Below are 23,997 nucleotides of genomic sequence, written 5' to 3' on the forward strand. Positions count from 1 at the left end.
AGGAGAACAGTGAAGAGGAAAATGATGTAAGAGGGGAGCGAGATGGGAGAGGGGAGAGAGTCCGCTGGAGAGAAAGACTATACTACCAGATGAGAGAGAGAGAGAGAGAGAGAGAGAGAGAGAGAGAGAGAGAGAGAGAGAGAGAAGAGAACACCTTTCATAGGGTTTTTGCTTACAGAAAGGTAATATAAAAAGGCAGAAAAGTTAAGAAAGAAAGAAGGGGGGGGGTTGGTGGCGCCTAACTTTCTCTCCCCCGACCTCCTCAAGGTTATTGGGAAGCTCCAGAGAGGGAAAGAAAAAGATAAGTAAGAAAAAAAAAAAAGAAAACGTTTTTGCTCGCCTCGCCTCATTCCTTTCGCAGGAGAAACGTTTTAGTTTTCTTATGACTTGCCACACAGATTTCAAAGTTGATTTAAACTGTTTGGCCAGAGAGAGAGAGAGAGAGAGAGAGAGAGAGAGAGAGAGAGAGAGAGAGAGAGAGAGAGAGAGAGAATATTAGGGATTTTCAGATGCTGTGAGTGTCGCGTCGTCTGGAGAGTGTAGTGAAGCGGACAACTTTGAAGTGATTGAGGCGCGGGGGGATGCGGCGGAGGGAGGAAATGACAGGAAAGTAAAAGAAAGAACACGTGTGGAAATCGGCGGAAGTTAGGAACGAAAAAAAAAAAAAAAAAGTAAGGAGAAAAGAATAAAGAAAAACTAAAAGAGAGGAACAAGTTAAAAAAAAAAATATGTGGAAGAGAGAGAGAGAGAGAGAGAGAGAGAGAGAGAGAGAGAGAGAGAGAGAGAGAGAGAGAGAGTGTGTGTGTGTGTGTGTGTGTGTGTGTGTGTGTGTGTGTGACCGATGGATTGAGAAAGTAGAAAAATCAAATCAAATCAGTGGAAGAAAGCAACGATAGAGTGAGTGAGAGTGTGAGAATGAAAGAATAGTTTAGAAGAAAATCAGAAGAAAGAACGAATGAGAGAGTAGATAGGAGAATAAAAGAAAGGAGAGTAAATTAAGAGATCAGTACGTAAGAAGAATGAAAGTGAGGGAGAAGAGTGGGAAAGTGGACAAAGGGTTGAAACTGAAGGAAGATAAATGGAAGAAAAGAAGGAGAGTGAGAGAGAAAATGTTGGGAGAGTAGAAGAAAGTAAGTTTGGAAATGAGTGGAAGAAAGTTGCAAGAGTGAGGAAGAGAGAAAAAAAAATGAAGAGATAAAAGAGAGAGAGAGAGAGAGAGAGAGAGAGAGAGAGAGAGAGAGAGAGAGAGAGAAGTTTGAAAGAAGAGAAACGAGTAACTTGTAGAAGAAAAAATAACTACATGTTCTCTTCTTTTTTTTTCTGCCAAGGTAGAGAAAGTGGCAGGAGTGAAAAAAAAGGAGGAATATGATAAAAAAAATGAATCAGGTACACTATTTTTTCTTCATTGAATAGAAAAAAAAATTGAATTGGGAAAAAAATCAAAGTAATTGGATGAGAAAGAAAATCGACTTAATTTTTTTTCGTTTTCTTTCATTTTTTTTCTTTTTCTTTCAGTGCGTTTAAATTCCAAAATATTCAATTTCCTGTAATGTCAGTTTCCTTTTTTTCATTAATTTATTCTTTTCATACTTTCTGTCAATCATTTTGTCTATTAATTCTTTCTTTTAGTTTCATTAATCTTCCTTCCTCTTTTATTTCTCTCTTCCATCTCAGTCCTCCTCCTCCTCCTCCTCCTCCTCCTCCTCCTCCTCCTCCTCCTCCTCCTCCTCCTCCTCCTCCTCCTCCTCCTCCTCCTCCTCCCGAAATGGCGTCAGCTGCTTCAGACACCGGCTCGTACTTGTGGTTCTTCCCTGATGCCACCATTCTCTCTCTCTCTCTCTCTCTCTCTCTCTCTCTCTCTCTCTCTCTCTCTCTCTCTCTCTCTCTCTCTCTCTCTCTCTCTCTGACATATCGTGAGGAGGAGGAAATGTATAAAAGTGCAGACGTCGAGAGAGAGAGAGAGAGAGAGAGAGAGAGAGAGAGAGAGAGAGAGAGAGAGAGAGAGAGAGAGAGAGAGAGAGAGAGAGAGGCTTGAAAGACACATCAAATCAAGTAAACATATTCGAGGATACAAGACGTCTAGACAAACAGAAGAAATGCATTGCGGCTAAATAGAGAGAGAGAGAGAGAGAGAGAGAGAGAGAGAGAGAGAGAGAGAGAGAGAGAGAGAGAGATGACAAACAAAAGGCATATTAGCATGAAAGGAATGATATTGGTAAACACACACACACACACACACACACACACACACACACACACACACACACACACACACACACACACACACACACACACACACACACACACACACGAAGGCAGGGAAAGAAGCGAAAGAAGTGACTGTAGCTCACCACGAAAGGCACTGGCAGGCTGTAGTTCTTGCTGGCCTGGTTCTTTCTGTAGCGGTTCTTGTCAGCGAATTCGAAGAGGCGCATCGGGTCGGCAGGGTCGGTAGTCCAGAACTTAGGCTCCTGCTGGGGATCTGGTGGGTGTGGGTCGCGCATCCAGGATCCGTAGATGGAGTCAGTGTGGCGGTGGTAGACTGGCTTGCCCACCGCAGCCAGCATGCAGTCTGTAGGAAAAGCCAAGAGCAGTTTTAGGATTAACACTCTGTCCAACTCTCTAATGCAAGAGTTAACCAGTACTTTCAATCTTTCATTCTTTTCTCTGGCAAACTCTGGAACTCCCTGGTTGCTTCTATATCTACAACCTCCTATGACTTGACTTAATTTAAGAGCGAGGTTTCAAGACATTTGTCCCAGTCTTTTGGCTAACTCTGTCAGACCTGCAATGGGGCTAACAACTAAGCGGGATATTTTTTTTTTATTGCTCTTGGCCGGCTTTTCCCTCTTACATAAATAAAGAGTACAAGATAGTTTTCAAGTTTAAAGGACGCCACAAAGGGTAGCTTAAGGATTAACATTACAAAGGGTAGTTTTAAAATTATATTACGGAGACTGCTCTGCACAAGGTAGTTTTATAATTTTATTGGACGCCACAAAGTAATTTTTTTCCATTGTTTTTCATTCCCTAATATAGGCACAGTTGGTAGCAGAGTGATTACTGACGATATCCGAATTCCATATAGTTAACTGTTACTTTGAGTGCAAAAAAAGAAAAAAAAAGAAAGGTAGTGGATTAGTAATGGTACACGTAGAATGAAACTTGAGTATATGGTGTATTGTATAAGTGCACAGATGGATGAAGTACCGTACATGGTAATTCAGAACGTAGCATCACATAAGCGAGGACCATGCAGCTGATAACAGGTGTTTTGTTATTAACTTTTTACAGACAAGGTGCTCGATTTTTTAGCACGGCTTTTTTTTTTTTATTTCATTCATTTATTTATCAATTTTCAAAAGTTATTAAGATCAGCATCGCCTCTGTATTTCTTGGTAGTTTTCTCAAATCTGCTGCGTGATACGGATACTGATAGTTTAACCCCTTCAGTACCATGACGCGTTTCCATATTCATTCTGCTTACTATTTGGTGATTTTATACACCTTCAGAAACTCATGTGGGGGATTTTCAATTGTGAGGATTCTGGTCATCAATCTTCTGACCTCCATGGATTCTTTCTGATGTCAATAAAATGATCTAATCGTACACAAATCATAAGGTAAAAACGTGTCCTAGTGTTGAAGGAGTTGATATCTTGGTTTGAATGGAAAATAGAAGTCCCAATCATTTAAGTTTCCTTTCTTTACTTTACCTAAGGCAGTTCCCCGTCTCTTACATTATAATTTCAGTTACAAAAATGAAGGAACTCAAGTCACATTACCTATCCTTTACGCATACTTTTAGGATTTATCTTATTCTTTTATTATTTTTCTCATAATAAATTTACTCTGTCGGAAAAGTCACGGGTTGCGCTTTATCCGCTCAATCTTTCATCCGTTCTCCCTCAATTAACTCACATTTAACTCAGAGCCTCCATCTCCCAGCCCCCTTCCCGCCTCTCTCTCTCTCTCTCTCTCTCTCTCTCTCTCTCTCTCTCTCTCTCTCTCTCTCTCTCTCTCTCTCTGCAACGTCATATTCCAATCAATTACAATACCGACTTCTTTCAAATGTAACTCATTCACATGTGCCATGGCGTGCCACCAGCCACCACTGTCCCTATTGAAAGAAACTAGGCTAAAGTGAGATTCTACCGAAGAGAGAGAGAGAGAGAGAGAGAGAGAGAGAGAGAGAGAGAGAGAGAGAGAGAGAGAGAGAGAGAGAGAGAGAGAGAGAGAGAATAATGTTGAAATAAAAATGCATCTTAAACGCCAGTGAAGGGACCCTTAACCTGAAATTAGCGGATAATCCAATGTATTTCTGTGACGGATGAGGGTGATAGGATGAATTTATAACATTAAACCGTTTCTCATCTCCGTGTTTCCGCCCCTCTAAGTTATAACCTCAAATAACTCCTAAAGATCTCTGCCTGCCTCACTGCTTCCTGGCGTCGCTCTTTCGGGGGAGAGTATACGTATGGGACCATTGCTCACATTAGGGAGATAGGATTTATGGAGAGGACTTATCGTAACGCGGGCTGTATGTAATTTTCCTTGCGTCGAAATTGGAATGGCGAGTAATTAGTAATAGGTAGTATCCACTCTGTAATGCACGAGTTAACCAGTACTCTCATTTACTCATCCCCTTCTCCGGTAAACTCTGGAACTCCCTGCCTGGTTCTGTATTTCCATCTGACTATGATTTGAATTAATTTAAGAGGGAGGTTTGAAGACATTTATCACATTTTTTTTAGTTAACTTTCTTGTCCATGTTCGGGGACTAACATAGCATCTCAGTGAGCCTTTCTGTTGGAGTGTTTTGTTTGTTTTTGTTTTGGCCATTTTTCCTTCTTACATTAAAAAAAAAAAAAGATAGACAGGTCGCGTGGCTGTATGAAGGGAAGGTTAGCATTGCCGAGATGTTGACCCTACCTTTTCACTGCCATACTTAACAATTCCAAGTACCGAGAAATAGAAAAAAAAAAAAAAACACATGAAAGAAGACGGATTTAAACAATAGATTTACGTATGTGGACGTGTCAGATTGTTATATTGTAGGCGTAAGGAAACACACACACACACACACACACACACACACACACACACACACACACACACACACACACACACTCTTCCTCCATCCCCCCCCCCAACAAATAGCGTAATAATGGCGCAGGTAAACTCGGAACACATGAACTCCTGAACGCTTGAGCTCGTTGTACTCAGCAACCTAACTGGCCACCAACACCTCGCCAAGAACAGGCCAATACTCCCTCGTAATTAGCAACGCGCACTCACTTTTCCTAACGAGAGCAAATGGTGGGCTATAATTGGCGGTGGTGTGAAGTTGTTATTACTTATGCACGTTTTTTATTGGTGTTTTTGTGTCCAGGTAATTAGCAGCAGGTGAGGCGGACTTTTGTTGCAGTAGGTGTTTCTCTCTCTCTCTCTCTCTCTCTCTCTCTCTCTCTCTCTCTCTCTCTCTCTCTCTCTCTCTCTCTCTCTCTCTCTCTCTCTCTCTCTCTCTCTCTCTCTCTCTTTTCATATATATATTTTTCTTTTTTTCTTTTTAGTTTTGAATGATGCTATAAGGCAGGTGTCATTTGGTACATTCTCTCTCTCTCTCTCTCTCTCTCTCTCTCTCTCTCTCTCTCTCTCTCTCTCTCTCTCTCTCTCTCTCTCTCTCTCTCTCTCTCTCTCTCTCTCTCTCTCTCTCTCTCTCTCTCTCTCTCTCTCTCTCTCTCTCTCTCTCTTCTTCCTTTGATATTCACGGTAATGTTTCTGAAGGAGGAGGAGGAGGAGGAGGAGGAGAAGGAGTGAAAACTTTGCAGGTGTTTTCCCGTGCGTAAAGTTGAGTGATGAAGAGCAGACGCCTGAATAGAGGTCTTTTACGGGGGACCACAACGCTCTGCAGGGAAACTTGACAAGTCTTTACTCATGTCCACAGCTCGAGCACACTTCTGAACCATTGCTCGGTTTCGCTATGGACTGAATCATGTAATACCACACAAATGGTTCACAAATGTGTTCGAACATATGTGTGTGTATGTGTGTGTGCATTGTTATATAAAACCTTACTTCTCCTCGTCCTTTGATGAGTTAAGAAGTGTACTTGGCGAGTGTGTACGTAGTCTATCATTGGTGCCTCGCTGTAGTACCTTGGTGTGCATAGGTGAGTATACGACCTTTCAGTACCATGCCACGTTTTCATATTCATTCTGCTTACTATTTAGCGATTTTATACTGCTTCAGAAACTTATGTGTGGATTAAGATAGTAAAGACTGGCCATAAATCTTGTAACCTCCATAGACCCTTTCTGATACAAATAGAATGACCTAATTATACTAATAGATCATGGTGTAAATGCATCTCAGTGATTAAGTGGTTAATGTGTGTGGAAGTGTTATTTTGTAATCTGGTGGATCTGATGGCAGGTTTTATTGGATTATATTTGTCTAGTATATCCATATTTTCAAATCACTTATGCGCTACGTCCCTCTAGTTTCAGAACCACATAGTTTGAAAATATACCGAGATTTATAGATGCTTTTTAACGGTTCTAATGCCAGATTGATAAGATTTTTACATTATTTAAAGGAGAAACACTTCTAAGAATAAGCCCAGTAGTCTCTGTGGTCTTTGAAAATTGTCATGATGAATACGAGACGAGCCTTAGTAGCAAGTGTTGTATTGTATCAACTACGCGATGTTAAGTATTAGCTGGCCAGTTGATTATAAGTTGTTGGTTGTTCATAGTAAGTTCTAACAATTCGTAGTTTGACAGTTAATTACTTTGATATATATCAGACGGATATAACAAGCCGTTTATGATCCTGATTTAGTTTAGGTATAGTTGTTGATGGAATATAGGTGTGTCTTAATTAACTGTGTCCGGTAAAGCAAACCTGATTCATTTTCATGTTATACAGTAGTTATGTAGTTAGTGAGTTACAAGGTGTTAGTGTATCTCTGCACCAGGATGTGATAACGAGTGTGACGCAGCCTCTTTAGAATGATTCAGTTATTTTATTAACCACACATTATTATCGATGCCGCATAATTAATATCTTCCCGGTGAGAGAGAGAGAGAGAGAGAGAGAGAGAGAGCGTATGATATAATTCCAAAAATAATGACAAACTAATTTCAGATTCCAGTGCACTGTGAAAATTTAGACTATGATAGACTGTATTGTGTGGGAAACTGTATCCTTTCGTAATTCCTTCCCAGTAATGCAAGTGTTTTGTATTGTAAAATGTTAGGGCTGTCCGGAGCTGTCACTTCCAAACGTTTCATTTGCTCTCTATAAACGTTGTGATTGGTGTATGTGTTGAGCAGTTATGACCATTGTTCTTTGTGCTTCTCGAGTCGGCTGAAGGCGGAGCTGTGTGAACCATATTCTAAAACACTTCTGTGCCACACCTCCACTATCTTCAAAAATCTCTAGATAAAGTTACACGGTTTTTCAAGGATAGTTTTGCGGTTCTAGTGACATATCAACAACATTTCTGCAATACAAAGAAGCTGAATTTTCTTAATAACCCAGCCAACAATGTTTGTGGCTTTTGGAAACAGTAGTGGTGAAAAAGCAAAGCGTTTCAGAACATAGAGCTGTAACGTGTTAGGACTCTGCGTACGTGCAGTCCTTGTACTGCGTGCTGCCATTGACAGTGAATGATTGTGAAAATATATTGATAATGATATAAGTGAATAACAAGATTGATTATCGAATCAGTAAATGGGTTCAATTGAATATCTATTTCATTAAGTCCTAAAGTGAAACTAGAGCTAATTATCTGAATGCTTCATTATGAGATAGAATGTATGACGTTAGGTAATTAAACAACTATGTAGATAGATAAGACTAAGAAGAAAAAAAAAACAATAAAATAAAGGTAAATTCTGAACTGTCATCGTAGGTGGAGAAAGCTTGATGTAACGTTACACTGCTTCTGTAATGGAATATTCCAGCGCAGCGTGTTATTGAATGTTGCGACGCTGACTGGCACGACGTTGCCTTCCTTATTGAGAGCTGGCTGACAAGATGAGGACTTCCCTGCCTGTGTGTTAGAGTATATCTGTACATATGTCGGCTTGTCTGTCTGCCTATTTGTTTGTTCTCATTGCCTGTATATTTGTCAATATCTATCGATCAGTCTGTCTGTTTATCTATTTATCTGTGTCTGTCTTACTCAATCAGATGTTTAAACTCCTACGAGTTGACCTTTATTTGTTTACTTATCTATCCATCATTTGTTGTGTGACGTGGAGATGCTGTGACCGATCATATTTCATTACTATCAATTTCTTTTCCAATAACTTATTTACCGTAATTCATGTAGCATTTGACAGTTTAAAAGTGCTGTGTTCATAGAAGGCATCGCGAAAACTAAATATAACAGCGTTTAAAGGTGTGACTCATGCGATGTTGAAGGCGTCACGGTCGTACCTGCATATTAAGGCCGCACACTCACCTGAACTCCTATTGCGGAAGCCGGGATAGGTAATGTTGCCGAATTGTTCCACGCTGAGGCCGAAGAGCGCTCCTCGTCCCTCGGCACACTTGGGCGTCTTGGGGCACTCCTCGCACTCAGCTCGCGGAGGACACAAGTCGAAGAGGTCGGTGAAGCTTGGTGGGTCTGGGCCGAAGGTGAGACTCTCCTCCGAACCAGTGGACGGGTGGTGTAGGTTGGGGTCGATCTCTGCGTGTAGAGAAGTGATAGGGGAGATGACGGATGCAGTCAGGGAAATAGAGAGGGGGGGACTGTAGTACTAGATAATTGTTTGGTGAAAGTAAGGTTACAGGGTGGAAAATAAAGGAAAAATTGTAAGGAAATGTGATGGTTATAATGTGTGGGAAAGGGAGAGGTGGAGGAAAATTTCATATGGTGGAAAGTAAGATTACAGGGTGTGGGAAGAGAAACTATGAAAATGTTACGATGTGGTGGAAAGTAAAGGTACAGGGATGTAGAAATGGAGGAACTGTATGGTGTGAGAAAGGAAGAAGTATAGGGGAAAAAAAAAATGCGTAATATACAATAAGAAACATATCATTGTGGCATAACAGAAAAATAAAATTGTCCTTATTTAAACATGTATTGAATAGTGGTAAAAAAAAAAAGAAAACGAAAGAAGATACGTTACTTAATGAGAAGTGAAATACAGACAGGTAAAAAAATATCCACAAATAAGAAAGTCATACAGAAATTAAAATACGATGATTTGTAGGAAATAGACGACGATGGCAGTGCATTACGTAAGATAAAGAATAAAATATATAACGAAGAAAAGAGACAAATAAGTTAGATAAAAGGTAGAGATACGTAGAGAAGCAGCAGATGAAGGAAATATAAAATAGATGAAAGTGTTCATAAAGACAGAAACGAAATAACGGGTGGAGGATGCGTTAAAGAATGGAAAGATGGATATAGGGAAAGGAAAAGATGATAGCAGAGAGTGAAGTAAATAAAGGAGAGAAATATGGAATGATAATAAAATACAGGGAGTTGGAAGGGGAAATAAGTGGCAAAGCGTTGCTAAGGTGGTTGATTTATGGAGGGAAAGTAATTGAAAAGTATGCAAATAACTCGCTTCTGGCTTTCAAAATAATCAAAATTATGTAAATCTCTCTCTCTCTCTCTCTCTCTCTCTCTCTCTCTCTCTCTCTCTCTCTCTCTCTCTCTCTCTCTCTCTCTCTCTCTCTCTCTCTCTCTCTCTCTCTCTCTCTCTCTCTCTCTCTCTCTCTCTCTCTCTCTCTCTCTCTCTCTCTCACCGTAGAGTTTCACGAGGCCGCGGGTGATGGAGAGCTCGTTCTTGGCGACGCAGTGGTAGTCTCCGATGTCCGCGCGGTCCACGTTGAAGATACTGATGCTCATGACGGACTGTGGGCAGAGGGATGGAGCGAACAAACACGTGAGAAAAGCCAAAGGTGAAGTGATACATGTATTCTTTGTTCCTAAAAGCTGCTGAGGGAGAAATGACATATTGTTCGTGTGGCATGTACGTACGTAGCTGTATTCTTTAATCTCTGTCTGTCTGTCTGTCTGTCTGTCTGTCTGTCTGTCTGTCTGTCTGTCTGTCTGTCTGTCTCTGTCTCTCTGTCTCCTTGTGTCTCTCTCTGTCTCTCTGTCTCTCTGTCTCCTTGTCTCTGTCTCCTTGTCTCTGTCTCCTTGTGTTTCTCTCTCCTTGTCTCTCTCTCTGTCTCTCTGTCTCTGTCTCTGTCTCTCTCTCTCTCTCTCTCTGTCTCTGTCTCTCTCTCTCTCTCTCTCTCTCTCTCTCTCTCTCTCTCTCTCTCTCTCTCTCTCTCTCTCTCTCTCTCTCTCTCTCTCTCTCTCTCTCTCTCTCTCTCTCTCTCTCTCTCTCTCTCTCTCTCTCTCTCTCTCTCCACACACACACACACACACACACACACACACACACACACACACACACACACACACACACACACACACACACACACACACACACACACACACACTTTCATGTACGTGTATAGGATGAAATGATGTATATGTTTGTCTGATTTTATTATTCTGCATTTATCTTTGCACCACGTAGCACCACAGACACGCGCAATACGGACACAGCAGGCAAGCACACGAGTCTAGTTTATCAGGACCATTGGCGGGAGCGAGGCGTTGTTCCTTGGCAGTGACGGCGATGCGGACATTCAGTCTTTATGCCGCAACACATCATGAGTTATTGTGGGAGGCTGCTTTATCTGCGACACTATTGGAACAGAGTGATGGTGGTGGTGGTGGTGGTGGTGGTGGTGGTGGTGGTGGTAGGCTGCTGGTGGTGATGAGGCGGCGAGGTGGGGCTGGGACGTGACAAGATTTCGGAAAGGAAAGATGGAGAAAAAGAGGGGGGAAAGGAAAGAAAAGAAGGTTGGGACATGAAGGAAGGGCAAGAAAATAATAATAATGAGGAGGAGGAGGAGGAGAAGGAGAAGTAGGGGGAAGAGGAGGAAGGCATGATGAAGAAAAAGGACGAAAAGGAGAAGATAATTGGGATAAAAATAAGTATGGAAAAAAATAAAGAATAGAACGAAGAAAAAGAGGAAGACTAGAAAACAAAAGAAGACAATAAGAAAAATAAGAAAAAAGATAAAGGTAATGACATGAAATGAAATGAAATGATAATGAAATATATAGAGAAAGTGTAAAATAATAGAAAAAAGTGATCAAAATTAACAAAATATCAAATTAAAGAAAAAATATATATACAAGATACAGATATATAAGTCAATAACAACCCCCCACCCCCCCTCCCCGTCCCATTCATACGCACACCTACAGGAAAGAGAAATATGAATGAAAAGATAAGAAAAAAAGAAAAGAAAAAGGCTTAGTTGAAAAATACTCGTCTACATCATTGCAAGGTCTTTGTTCGTAACTTGAAACGCACTCGAAACTTTCACGTACAAAGGCATGCTACAGAGAGAGAGAGAGAGAGAGAGAGAGAGAGAGAGAGAGAGAGAGAGAGAGAGAGAGAGAGAGAGAGAGAGAGAGAGAGAGAGAGAAAATAGACGAAAATAGAAAAGTTGCAGTGATTTAACAAGCTCACAACTTTCAATTTTGTTGCAAGTTTAGTCGTGGTTTCATCCCTTATTTCTTCTAACCCTTCCCTCCCCATCTCTTCCCCTCCCGTTCCCCTCTCATTCCCTTCCCGGCCACAACACTTCTCCTAACTTCCCTTCACCGTCCGCAGTACCTCCAAAACACACACACACACACACACACACACACACACACACACACACACACACACACACACACACACACACACACACACACACACACACACACACACACACACACACACACACACACACACACACACACACACACTCGTAAAACTCTCTCGAAATCGTTCCCACTTGGTTTCTTTCCCAGACTTGTTCATTAACATCTCTCTCTCTCTCTCTCTCTCTCTCTCTCTCTCTCTCTCTCTCTCTCTCTCTCTCTCTCTCTCTCTCTCACCTCAAGTGTTGCTCATCTTTTCTGTTTTCCTTCTTTTTCTGTGTTTTTTTTCATTTCTGTTGTTTTGCATTCCTGTTTTTCTTTGCCTCATGTTTTGTTTATTTTTTGTTTATTTTTTCTTAACTCAAATTTCTACTTACCTTACTTTCTTTTTCCCTTTCCTCCTCTTCTTTTTGTTATTATTCTCCTCCTTTTATCTCTACGCTTCTCTTATCTCTACTCTTCCTTCTCTTTTCCACTTCGCTTCGATATATCTATTGCCACTCTCTTCGTTACTCTTATCTCCTCTCTCCTTTTTCCCCACTTTCCTCCAATATCTATTCACTCTCTCTTCACTACGTTATTTTTTTCTTCTCCTTTTCTTTCCCTTCATCATTTTTTTCCTCCTTACCCTTTTTTTTCTTTCCTCTCCTTTCCTTTCCTCTGCTCTGCTCTCTCTTCGCTCTTCTCTTCTCTTCTCTCCTTTCCTTTCCTTTCCTTTCCTTTCCTTTGCTCTCCTCTCCTTTCTCCTCTCCTCTCCTCTCTTCTCCTCTGCTCTCCTCTCCTCTCCTCTCCTCTCCTCTCCTCTCCTCTCCTCTCCTCTCTTCTCCTCTGCTCTGAACCACTCAGGACTACAAACGCAATCAATCGGCAAAGTAGATCAGGCGGTGACGTGGGTGTTGTCAATCCCATAGAGACATTAAAAGCAGTATCCGGAGTTACGATCTTTCCTAGAGTGTGTTACCTTTAAAGCTCCTCGTTGCGTCGTGTGTGTGTGTGTGTGTGTGTGTGTGTGTGTGTGTGTGTGTGTGTGTGTGTGTGTGTGTGTGTGTGTGTGTGTGTGTGTGTGTGTGTGTGCATAATTGGAGCATAATGGGAGCACTCGGGAAGGCCTTAATTGGCATGAAGTTTTATTTAGAGTTGCATTTGTTTATTTGTTTAGGTATTCATTTATTTTCTTTCTCTCTCTCTCTCTCTCTCTCTCTCTCTCTCTCTCTCTCTCTCTCTCTCTCTCTCTCTCTCTCTCTCTCTCTCTCTCTCTCTCTCTCTCTCTCTCTCTCTCTCTCTCTCTCTCTCTCTCTCTCTCTCTCTCTCTCTCTCTCTCTCTCTCTCTCACCACCCCTTTTACTACTACCACCACTCCACAGGTTACCTTCCACACGGAGTTGGGGTCTTGGTGGTAGAAGATGCTGTACTTGGTGGAGTTTTCAAGGAGCAAGCCGTGTTCGTCCTCCCAGTAAGTGACAGCCAAGGGGAAAGCTTCGACGTCGCACTCTAGCTTAGCAGTCGACCCATTGTGCACGCCCACCTTCCATTTCTTGACTCTTATGTACGGGTCGACTGCAAGGAACAAGTAGGCGGAGGTGACGATGACTAGTAGTGGTGATGGTGGTGGCAGAAGAAAAGGAGAAGCTAAAGATGATGATATGATGAAAAAAAAGTCAGATGGGACATTGATGGAAGGAAAAGAAAATTAGATGCCTTCATGATGACGAGCGCGAGTTGGAGGGGACAGAAATGGGCGAAAGATGACGGTGATTTGGAAAGTCAGAGATTGTTTGGATGGCAGGATGGGAAGGGGAACGGATAAAGACGAAGCGTAGGAGGAGATGGCGGTGGAGGAGATGGAGGAGACGAAGGAGGAGGAGGAGGAGGAAGAGGAGGAAAAGATTAAGATTTTAGGATTAGTGGAGAATAAGATGCAACAGTGAAAGAAAAGTAGGAAGAATGGTATAACATCTGAAGGATCACCACGACAGAAATTACAATAGAGAATTAGTGAGGGAATATTTTTGATGGATGGCTGGCGATAGAGATACGTAACATTAGGGAAGGGTCAGCACGATAGAGGTTACAATGGAGAATTAGCGAGGGAATGATTTTGATGGATGGCGGAAGAAACGCGTAACATTAGGAAAGGGCCAGCACGATAGAGGTTGCAATAAGGTCTTAGCAAGGAGGCAAAGGAGGATGGAGGTGGAGGATTCAGTAGCGTCTTAGAGAGGGAGTGTTGGTGAATAAGAGGCGATGGGGAGGTGGAGGTGGAGGTGGGGGTTACAGTCGCGTCTTAGGAAGGAAGGGAGTTTTGGTGAATAAGAAGCGATGAGAGGTGCAGGTGGAGGTGGAGGTGAAGGTTACAGTAGCGTCTTATGGTGGGAGTGTTGGTGAATAAGAGGCGATGGGGAGGTGGAGGTGCATGGAGGTGGAGGCGGAGTACTCACAGTGCACCTCAACAGTGAAGGTCTTGTTGGCGTTGGGTGGGATGCCGTTGTATGCCTCGCAGATGTACGTGCCCGTGTGGACCCTGTGCACGTGCGTCAGGTTGAGCATACGTCCAGTCACCGAGCCGTCTGTGAGAGGCAGAGGGAGGGACGAGACATATATAAATGGTTAACGTTATCTGAAAAGAACATTGTAAATCGTACCTTTTTATCTTGCTCTTGGTTAAAAAACAAAAATGTGGTTGAGTGGTTTATAAATTTTAGGCTTATAGATGTATTTCATACCCAATGAAATCGTGTAGGATTCTTTAAAAATAAAGTGCCACAGTCCTCACTAGTTAAAGAGTGAAATGAGCAACGGCGATGACAAAACTGTCATTGATGGATCCCTTTGCAATACCCACATGGAAGAAAGGAATTTGGTTTGTTTAATTTTGTGAAGTAAATAATAATGTTAGTCTCGAATACTTCAGGGAGGGAAAGCACAGAAAAAAAAAAAAATAGTGAAGCCCACTTGCGTTTTTTAATGTTGACTTCATGGAATTAATTGCTATTTTCTACCCACGAGGCGAGGCAGGGTGAAGTGTGTGCTTGAATCTCATGAAGGAAAGAGAAACACAAGCGTGCAGGAAGCGAACAAACAATGAGAGAATGGAACGTATTAACAATGAAGGAAGTAGTAAGAGGGTAATTAACTTAAGACTTCAGACAAATGTATCCGCACTTACGAAGAGAACGGATGAAAACCAAGGAAGAATACACTCTTAACTCCTGATAAGACGCGGACCAAGGGACTGAGGCACTGCTACGCGCGAGCCATTGCAATAAGCAACGTGATCTCAGAAAACAGTGAAGCATGAAAGGACTGAAAACAAAGCGAATAGGAAAAAGAAGCAGAATAATTAACTTAACAAGCAAGAAGAGAGATGCGCAGAATACTCACTATCATAACAGGAAAAAAAAACTAACTACTTGAAATATAAAGCGACACAGAATACAGGCTATGAAGACTGGAAAAAAAAAAAAAGTTGCTTGCATAGATTCGTTTTACCAACCACCTGTGTTTTGCTTTTATTTTTTTTCTGCTCCATTATTTTTCCGACAGAATAATTTTTTTTTTCAGAAACAAGTGAGACGCTTTTGAAGAAATCTGTGGGGTGACAGTGCAATTTGTAAAGTTAAGAAACAAGATCGTGAGAGTTATGAAGCGAATCTTAACCGCGAAGCGAATCTTAACCGCGACTCGATTTATGAAAGCAGTTAAGGCGATGCCACACAAATATAACGTTTAGAAGAGTATGTATAGGAACATTCGCCACAAGACAACACATGTAATGATGAACAAAGCGATACTGATATTGACAGACGATATTTGCATGTATGTTCACTACTGTAGAAATCAAGTGTTACAAGAGAAAGGTTACTGTCTCTGGAGTCTGTCTCAAGGAATGGACCACTGCACGAGATCGGTGATGGTGAAGGATGTAACAATTATGGAGTGACTGCAAGAGATAGATCATGAAGAGGGCAAGGAGATGGATGGTTGGGTGATGAGTAGGAATGGGTTAAGATTCATGGGTCACAGGATAGATGAGTCACAGTAATGGATGTGTCACGCCAATAAATAGGTCACAATGGAAGATAGGTCACAGTGATGGATGGGTCAGTTAGTAGGTCATGGTAGAATCACTGAAGTGCAGAAGAGATTGATTATATGTGCCACTGTAATAGATAGGTCACAATGGAGGTTGGGTCACAGTAATGGGTGCGTCAGTTAGTGGGCCACTGGTAGGGTTGTGTCAGAGAAAAATCAGTGAAGTGCAGGAGAGACTTAATCAAGAGAGAGATGTATTATATTCCAATCTCAACTCGGTCGACTGTACAATGAATGCCTGTGTATCAGTCGCCTGGAAAAAAAAAAAAAGAATACTCGTCCCACACACCTAACTCACTATGGAAATCATTGTATGCTTCAAAGAGCGGCTTGCAGCAAATTTGTTCCGAGCGGCTTATTGTCCTTTTACTGTATTACCGCAGATAAAATTGGCGTGCAGCTCGAATAGGATTCAGAATGCGGGCGGCGGTGTTTCGAAATAAATGTTCAAACAGCGGATCCTGCCCATGCTGCCTGCTATCCAGTGGAAATATTAGTTGAGTCTCGTATCTTGTACAGAGACTTCGCTGGTACTGAGGGGAAGGGATCTGAGTGGAATTCCGTATGCATGTGCCTGCTTGAAAAGAATAAAAATGACAATATATAGATAAAAAAAAGATGGCCAGTAGTGGAAGTTAAGTGTAATCAGGTGGCCTATGAATGATTACGTAAGCTGTCACTAGTTAGTCATACTTGTATCTCTGTACTAAAGAAATATTGATCTGTAATATTTGTTACTTGCCTATGTTTGGACTAGTTAGTTAATGCTTACACCTAGTTAATTTAGCTTATTTGCAATTGTAGGAACGTTTCATTGCACCGGATAATTCTGCTTGTACTGAAGTAATATTGTATGGGTTGCACTAAATAATTGTGTTTTACTAAAGGAGATTATTCATCTTGTATTTTAGCAGATCTTTAGCAGTGCAATAACAAGATGAGGGTATCCAACGGTTGACAGATGACGGGTGTTCTCTCTCTCTTGTCTCTTGTGGCGGAATGGTAAGCAGTGAACAACGTCTCTCACTTCTCGTTCCTTTTAAAGCTACAGGTTGATGAAGAGATTGGTTTGATTAATGGCGCTGTATAAATCTGTAGAACGGCATTTTTCTCTTTTGATTGAAAGAATGAACCAATTTTTCCTCGGTAAAATATTTTCATAATCTTCTTTCAACAGAATATATTTATGGTAATGACTCGGTGACAGGTGGGTAAGGAAAGGAGATGAAAAAATGAAAGAGAGGAAAATCGGATGACGGCACACTCGTCTCGGAGTTGTCTGCCGTAGGAATCGATGGAGCAGATTGTCGCTTAGGAGGATGTATAGGGTGATGCGTGTTGGGTGATGACGTCTGTGGCTGGGATGCGGCAGTCACCGGCCCACCTGCTGAGCAATATCCGATGTGACTGATGCATGCTGTGGTATGTTTGTGTCATGTCACGGCCACGACTTCCTTCGCTTGATTCGAGTATTGTTTATTTATCTATTTTTATCACTAAGTTCCTTCCTTGCATTTTTTCTTACTTTAACACCTTAGAAGTGTGACGCCATACAATTGTGTTGCTGACGTATTGAACAATCAAACCATTTAGATAGGTAAACCACGTTTGTGATACACTCTTAACATATCGCTGTGGAGTACGAGTGTAGTTGGTGCTACTTAACTGTATCACAAATATCTCGCAGTTCTCAGGCCAAACTTTAGGGATCATATTCTGTATACCCGCACGTCGACTACTATCACAAGGCTCTAGCTGAACTTATATGTGGCTTTAATTAAGGATGATATTACTGTTCTAGTGATAGATTAGGGAGATTTTTACATTATTGACAGAATAAGCAGTTTTGACAAACAGGCTAATCATATGTCTGGCCTTTAAAGATAGTCATGGGGAGAAAAAGCGTTTCTGAATGGTTACCTGTTCATTCCTTACACTGCTCCCGCACATAACAGCGAAAGGCACGGGTCACAGAGCACCGCTATAAATACTTCGTAGAAACGTTTCGGTGAACACAACCCGCTTCAAGCACAGTAACTCATCGCAGCGAGGCTGTAACCCTTCCGGCACCAGGCATGTAAAGGAGCACAAATCAGAGACGTGAGGACGTTGTGCTTGCCTCGTGAAAGGGAACGTAAGGGTGTGGCTCACTTATACAAATGCTGCGGACCTTACTACGCCTTTCTTTACCGACAACTTCCAAATCGTAAGACTGAGTTGCAAAGAATAAAAAATGAAGTAAAAAACAGTTTGAAGTCGTAAATTCTGAATAACAGAAATGCATTCTAAGTTCAGAACTGAGTTTCTTATCTTAAAACTAACATTGAAAAAAGAAAGAAAAAATTAGAGCGTCATTGTAAACCAGGAAACACCGCAGCGACAAACAAACAGGCTGACTGCTGTGGTCGTATAATCGTGTTTAAGCTATAAACAAGATGACGACCCTCTCTGTATGCTGCGGATAAAAAAAAAAAAAATAAAGGACAAGAAAGCTGCAACAGTGGAGCCGTGGAACCGCAGCACACTTTTAGCACACCAGACCTCATTAGTGAAGGCAATACATTTTTGGCGTGCTATTCACATGGGGTTCCTCGGCCCCTACTCATTACCAGCGTGCATGGTGGGCCAGGGTGTGTCGGCTGGGATGGCAGTGCACATAACAGGAAGATGCGGACGAGCGAGGGAAGGCTACTGTGTGTGTATCACGAGGATGGCTGTGACTGTGTTTGGGACTTGTAGTACTTCTGGTAGAATTAGTAGCTGTGTAATATATATATATATATATATATATATATATATATATATATATATATATATATATATATATATATATATATAATATTAATTTCCAAAGTGACTGACAAGGTATAGAGAGAATGCTATGGTGCAGCAGGCAGGAAAAAAATGATAATTAGCTGAAAAGACATCGTGTCAACAACGTAAAATAATCAGCCAGTTCTTGCAAACTATTCTTTTCAAAGGGGAAGAAAAAAACATGTTTTGACTAAACATTATAATTAATGGATAAAACACGGTGACAGCAAAGCAAGGCGTATTTGATTTGTTGTCAGTGGTCCACCTTGTTGCCCAGGGGAAGCTGCAAGCCTGGCCAGAGGCGCAGAGGGGTTGGGATTTACAAGCCTACAAGCCTGTGTGTCTCTTACTCAATGCCTTCTCTTCAAGTACTACTGACTTACTTTTGTGAGTAATAAGGCATTTAGTAAAGACGGTGAAGAGTGATTTTTCATGTACTCGAAGAAAATAGTTTGTTGGTAAAGAAACAATGAAGCGTTGTAAAATGTTTGCTTTCCACTAAACACCACCAGCCAGTAGCAGGCCAAAGCGTTGATCACCTGACGTGTTCCACCCAGCAGGGGAAACTTGTGCCTCTCGGGTACTACTGTGACCTGACACTGGTGCAAGACAGAACAACACCAGTATCCTTAGGGCAGCTGATGGCTCTACAAGGAAACGTTGTATAAAGCCAGTATTGTCACTCCCTTCTCCTCCTCTGTGAACTATCCGTGAGAGGCGGAGGCATTGACCGTGTGCTCCATTACTTCCCTGTCGCCCTGCCGCCATCTGTCCCTCCACTCAGTCAGTCGCTGCACTCCATTGCTAGTTGAAGCTTCCTATCAGCGGTGGACACTCCATGCATTGGTAACGTGAGGACACTGAGGATTGATTGATAGCACTGTGTCTATTCCTCCCTCGCCAAGTGCTCGCCTCTGCGCGCGCGTGTGTGTGTGTGTGTGTGTGTGTGTGTGTGTGTGTGTGTGTGTGTGTGTGTGTGTTCACTTGTTCACTGTTTGATCTGCTGCAGTCTCTGACGAGACAGCCAGACGTTACCCTACGGAACGAGCTCAGAGCTCATTATTTCCGATCTTGGGATAGGCCTGAGACCAGGCACACACCACACACCGGGACAACAAGGTCACAACTCCTCGATTTACATCCCGTACCTACTCACTGCTAGGTGAACAGGGGCTACACGTGAAAGGAGACACACCCAAATATCTCCACCCGGCCGGGGAATCGAACCCGGTGTGTGTGTCTGTGTGTCTGTGTAATTGTCTAGACTGTGAGTAAGGCTGACGAGATACATACTAATGGGACGAGGAGGAGGAGATAAAAGAGAAGAGAGGTGGTAGTTGTGGAAGAAAAAAGATTGAAATGAAATAGATAAAACATGATAATAATGATATTAATAATGATAATAATAATAATAATAATAATAATAATAATAATAATAATAATAATAATAATGAGTCGGAGTAATGGTACAATAACACGAGAGGAGGAGGTGGAAGAAGAGGAAGAAGGAAAAGATACAGAATAAAAAAAGGTTACGGAAATGAACATAAACACAGAGAGGGTAAAGGAAAGCAAACGAGAACACAACGAGCTAGAGAGAGAGAGAGAGAGAGAGAGAGAGAGAGAGAGAGAGAGAGAGAGAGAGAGAGAGAGAGAGAGAGAGAACCGGGAGCATAACGAGGAGCATTGGTGATCCCTGCCATTGTACAAGTCCTCATTAGCGATGTGGGAGGAGAGAAAAATCGAGGAGGAGGAAGGGGAAGAGACGGAGGCGGAAGAAAGGATAGTGGTGGAAGGAACCTTGTCTTTGATACTCACCTTTCCACTGCCCGACGGGAATGACACCACCGTCAGAGCGGGTCCACTCCACTTGCGGCAGCGGCTCGCCCTCCGCCTGGCACCTCAGCCTCAGGTTGTCGCCCTCACGCACCACGATGGGCCGCCGCTCCCGCCGCCGCGATCCGTCCGCCCCTGCAGGAAGGAAGGAAGGAAGACAGCAGTGTAAATTTGGCTTTTCGGTCTCTCTCTCTCTCTCTCTCTCTCTCTCTCTCTCTCTCTCTCTCTCTCTCTCTCTCTCTCTCTCTCTCTCTCTCTCTCTCTCTCTCTCTCTCTTTCTTTCTTTCTTTCTTTCTTTCTTTCTTTCTTTCTTTCTTTCTTTCTTTCTTTCTTTCTTTTCTTTCTTCTCTCTCTCTCTCTCTCTCTCTCTCTCTCTCTCTCTCTCTCTCTCTCTCTCTCTCTCACCTGCTATGGAGGGCGCGATGAGCAGCTCCGTGACAGACTCGTTGTTGACCTGGTAAGCACAGATACCTGGCAGCCCCGCATCACCTGGCGTTCCGTTCTTACCTCGGCGACCGCGCGGCCCGGCGATTCCTGGCAGGGAGAGCATTAGTCTGATTAGTGGAGTGATAAGATTACAGGGGATTACAGAGGACTTCACACAGTAATTGCTCATTCTTGGCTGTTTCATTTCGCTGTACTACGCTATTATTGTACACGGCGTTGTAGAAAAAGGAAGTGTGATCCATTGGTATTGTTTTTTGTGAAGGATGGTGTTCGTCAATGCTTCTTGGCGTGTTGAGGTGATGCGCGTGGTGAAGGCGAAGGTGGAAGTGCAGTATGGTGTTGGATGGAGGGAACGGAGAGAGAGAGAGAGAGAGAGAGAGAGAGAGAGAGAGAGAGAGAGAGAGAGAGAGAGAGAGAGAGAGAGAGAGAGAGAGGGAGAGATTTTATCATTATCGTCATCACCATCCTCTTCTCTTCCTCCTCCTCCTCCTCCTCTTCTTCCCCCTCCTCCTCCTCCTCCTCCTCCTCCTCTTCTTCCCCCTCCTCCTCCTCCTCCTCCTCCATCTCCTCTCAGCTCGCAATTTCACATCAATGGCTTAATTAAGGCAATATCTACCTTAGAACGACTTAAATGCTAATATGGCTTACTCTGTGTGTGTGTGTGTGTGTGTGTGTGTGTGTGTGTGTGTGTGTGTGTGTGTGTGTGTGTGTGTGTGTGTGTGTGTGTGTGTGTGTGTGTGTGTGTGTGTGTGTGTGTGTGTGTGTGTGGAGAGAGAGGGAAAGGAGGAAGAAAATGAACCTAATAAATACTTTAATGAACTTCCTAATGCTACCAAGAAGCTAACAATTAACTTGAAACTCCTTAGCTTCCTATATCCACTCATTTCATCCGTCTTCCCATCTCAACTCACCCTTCATAACTTCATCCACCATCACAACTATTCCTTTTCTTTTCTGTTCCTCCTTCCTCTTCCTCTCATCTCCTCTTCCTTCTCCATCCCCCATTTTCTTTTCTATTCCTTCTTCCTCTTCCTCTCATCTCTTCCTTCTCCATCCCCATTTTCTTTTCTGTTCCTCCTTCCTCTTCCTTATCCATCCCCCATTCTTTTTCTTTTCTGTTCCTCCTTCCTCTTCTTCTCATCTCTCCTTCCTTCTGCATCTCCTTTCGCCTCCCTCTCCCACACCTCCATCTCCTGTGAAAACCGGGGCAGTGATGGCTACGAGTTTCAATATTGTTGTGTTAGGTTTAATTTCCTGGTCTGGGTTGTGGCGGCTGACACGTCTGGTTTCCTCTCTGCAGCTTATAGGAAGGAGGAAGCTGGGAAGTGTTGTCTGGTATTGGAGTGTGGATACTTCCTTCTCGATGCTTGACTTCCGTGTGTGTGTTCTGTCTGTCTGTCTGTCTGTCTGTCTGTCTGTCTGTCTGTCTGTCTGTCTGTCTGTCTGTCTGTCTGTCTGTCTGTCTGTCTGTCTGTCTGTCTGTCTGTCTGTCTGTCTGTCTCTCTCTCTCTCTCTCTCTCTCTCTCTCTCTCTCTCTCTCTCTCTCTCTCTCTCTCTCTCTCTCTCTCTCTCTCTGTGTGTGTGTGTGTGTGTGTGTGTGTGTGTGTGTGTGTGTGCATTAACTTCTATTGGTTTTGGTATTAGTGTAATCAATCTGTCTATATATTGTTGTTTTATTTCTGTTTTTTTTTTTTACTTTCGTTTCATTGTCGTATCGTTATTCCGTCTTGTTTGTTTTCATTGTTGTTTCATTGTTTTGATATCATGTGGCGTGATTTATTTAATTGCTTTTATATTTACTTTTTTTTTTTTCACTTTTTTGTAGTATAGGGTAATGTTTCCTTTTTTCCTTATCTATTCTCTTCTTTTGTGTCTCTCAATCCTTCTTCACTTCATTCATTCATTCTTCGTTGTTTCTCTTATCCTCTTTTTTTTTCAATTTTACAGCATTTGATGATTATAATAATAATAATAATAATAATGATAATGATAATAGTAATAATAAGGATAATAATAATAATAATGATAATGATAATAGTAATAATAAGAATAATAATGATAATGATAATGATAATAGTAATAATAATAATGGTAATAATAATAATAATAATAATAATAATAATAATAATAATAATAATAATAATAATAATAGCTAATAATGATAACTAATAATCTAATTACCAAACAAACATTCTTAATCATCAAACACTTCAGCACCAATCGAGTTGTAATACAAAGAAACTGCTGTAATTCTCGTATCAGAGAGAGAGAGAGAGAGAGAGAGAGAGAGAGAGAGAGAGAGAGAGAGAGAGAGAGAAAGAGAGAGAGAAACACATGACGTTCCTCACTCACTTGGTGCTTAGAGAATAGCATAATCAATCACGTTTTTCATAGTGTTATAGTTATGGTGAGCAAATGAGTAACTTTTCTTATCCATTTCGTGTGTGTGTGTGTGTGTGTGTGTGTGTGTGTGTGTGTGTGTGTGTGTGTGTGTGTGTGTGTGTGTGTGTGTGTGTAGCGCTTTCCCAGTCTTAAATCCTTTGATATGTTGACACTCCATTAATTGCCAGGTTTTCTGTGGAGATTGTCGGCACTTTAGAGGACTTGGGATTGAGAGGAGACACAAGGCACAGTGGAAGTGATTGCAGTTTGTTAGCTCACTATTTGTTATGATTTTCTTATTTGTAGTCCCGGTAAAGTCAGCAACTACCTACATCAACCATGCGTGAATTGAAGCAGTCTTTCGAATACCTTGTTTTTCTCCTCGGAATCGTGAATGTTTGTTTTCCTCGTGTAACAGCAATGTGAATGATATCTATGCCTTCTTTCTTGGCCTTCTGAGTCCTTATAGTGCTGGTTTTATCACTTTCTTTAAACCTTTTCTTAATTTTTTTTCTTCTTTGGAGATTACTTTCTTTGCTTTACTTATTTTGTTTATTATTTTTTTTTATTTATGCCTCGTGGTTTTATGGTGTTCTCATCATAATTTCTTCCCATTGCCCAGGAACTGTTCACCATGGTACGTTTCAGAATATTCCTAAATTGCTTCTGCTTTTAGGTACCTC

General features: G+C 41.9%; 1 protein-coding gene and 1 long non-coding RNA gene across 3 annotated transcripts in view; one reads left to right on the plus strand and one right to left on the minus strand.

Annotated features, from left to right (window-relative positions):
- Window positions 1–23,997, minus strand: part of LOC123504912 — a 167,157-nt gene that overhangs the window by 12,191 nt on the left and 130,969 nt on the right. Inside the window, exons 6-12 of the mRNA XM_045255828.1 lie at window positions 20,891–21,019; window positions 20,468–20,620; window positions 14,182–14,310; window positions 13,113–13,300; window positions 9,772–9,880; window positions 8,474–8,701; window positions 2,352–2,572 (exon numbers count right to left, since the gene is read on the minus strand). Of these exons, the coding sequence (XP_045111763.1) occupies window positions 2,352–2,572; window positions 8,474–8,701; window positions 9,772–9,880; window positions 13,113–13,300; window positions 14,182–14,310; window positions 20,468–20,620; window positions 20,891–21,019 (1,157 nt within the window). The remainder of the gene's footprint in view (window positions 1–2,351; window positions 2,573–8,473; window positions 8,702–9,771; window positions 9,881–13,112; window positions 13,301–14,181; window positions 14,311–20,467; window positions 20,621–20,890; window positions 21,020–23,997) is intronic.
- The window catches only part of LOC123504913, a 75,782-nt gene continuing 57,733 nt past the window's right edge, over window positions 5,949–23,997 (plus strand). Inside the window, exons 1-3 of one of the 2 annotated variants that reach the window (XR_006674983.1) lie at window positions 5,949–6,172; window positions 9,777–9,927; window positions 13,108–13,214. This is a non-coding gene — a long non-coding RNA (uncharacterized LOC123504913). Of the gene's footprint in view, window positions 6,173–9,776; window positions 9,928–13,107; window positions 13,215–23,997 lie in introns of those variants that run through there. The other variant, XR_006674984.1, reaches the window with a different exon arrangement.

The sequence above is a fragment of the Portunus trituberculatus genome, chromosome 17, assembly GCF_017591435.1.
Source record: "Portunus trituberculatus isolate SZX2019 chromosome 17, ASM1759143v1, whole genome shotgun sequence".
NCBI lineage: Eukaryota > Metazoa > Arthropoda > Malacostraca > Decapoda > Portunidae > Portunus > Portunus trituberculatus.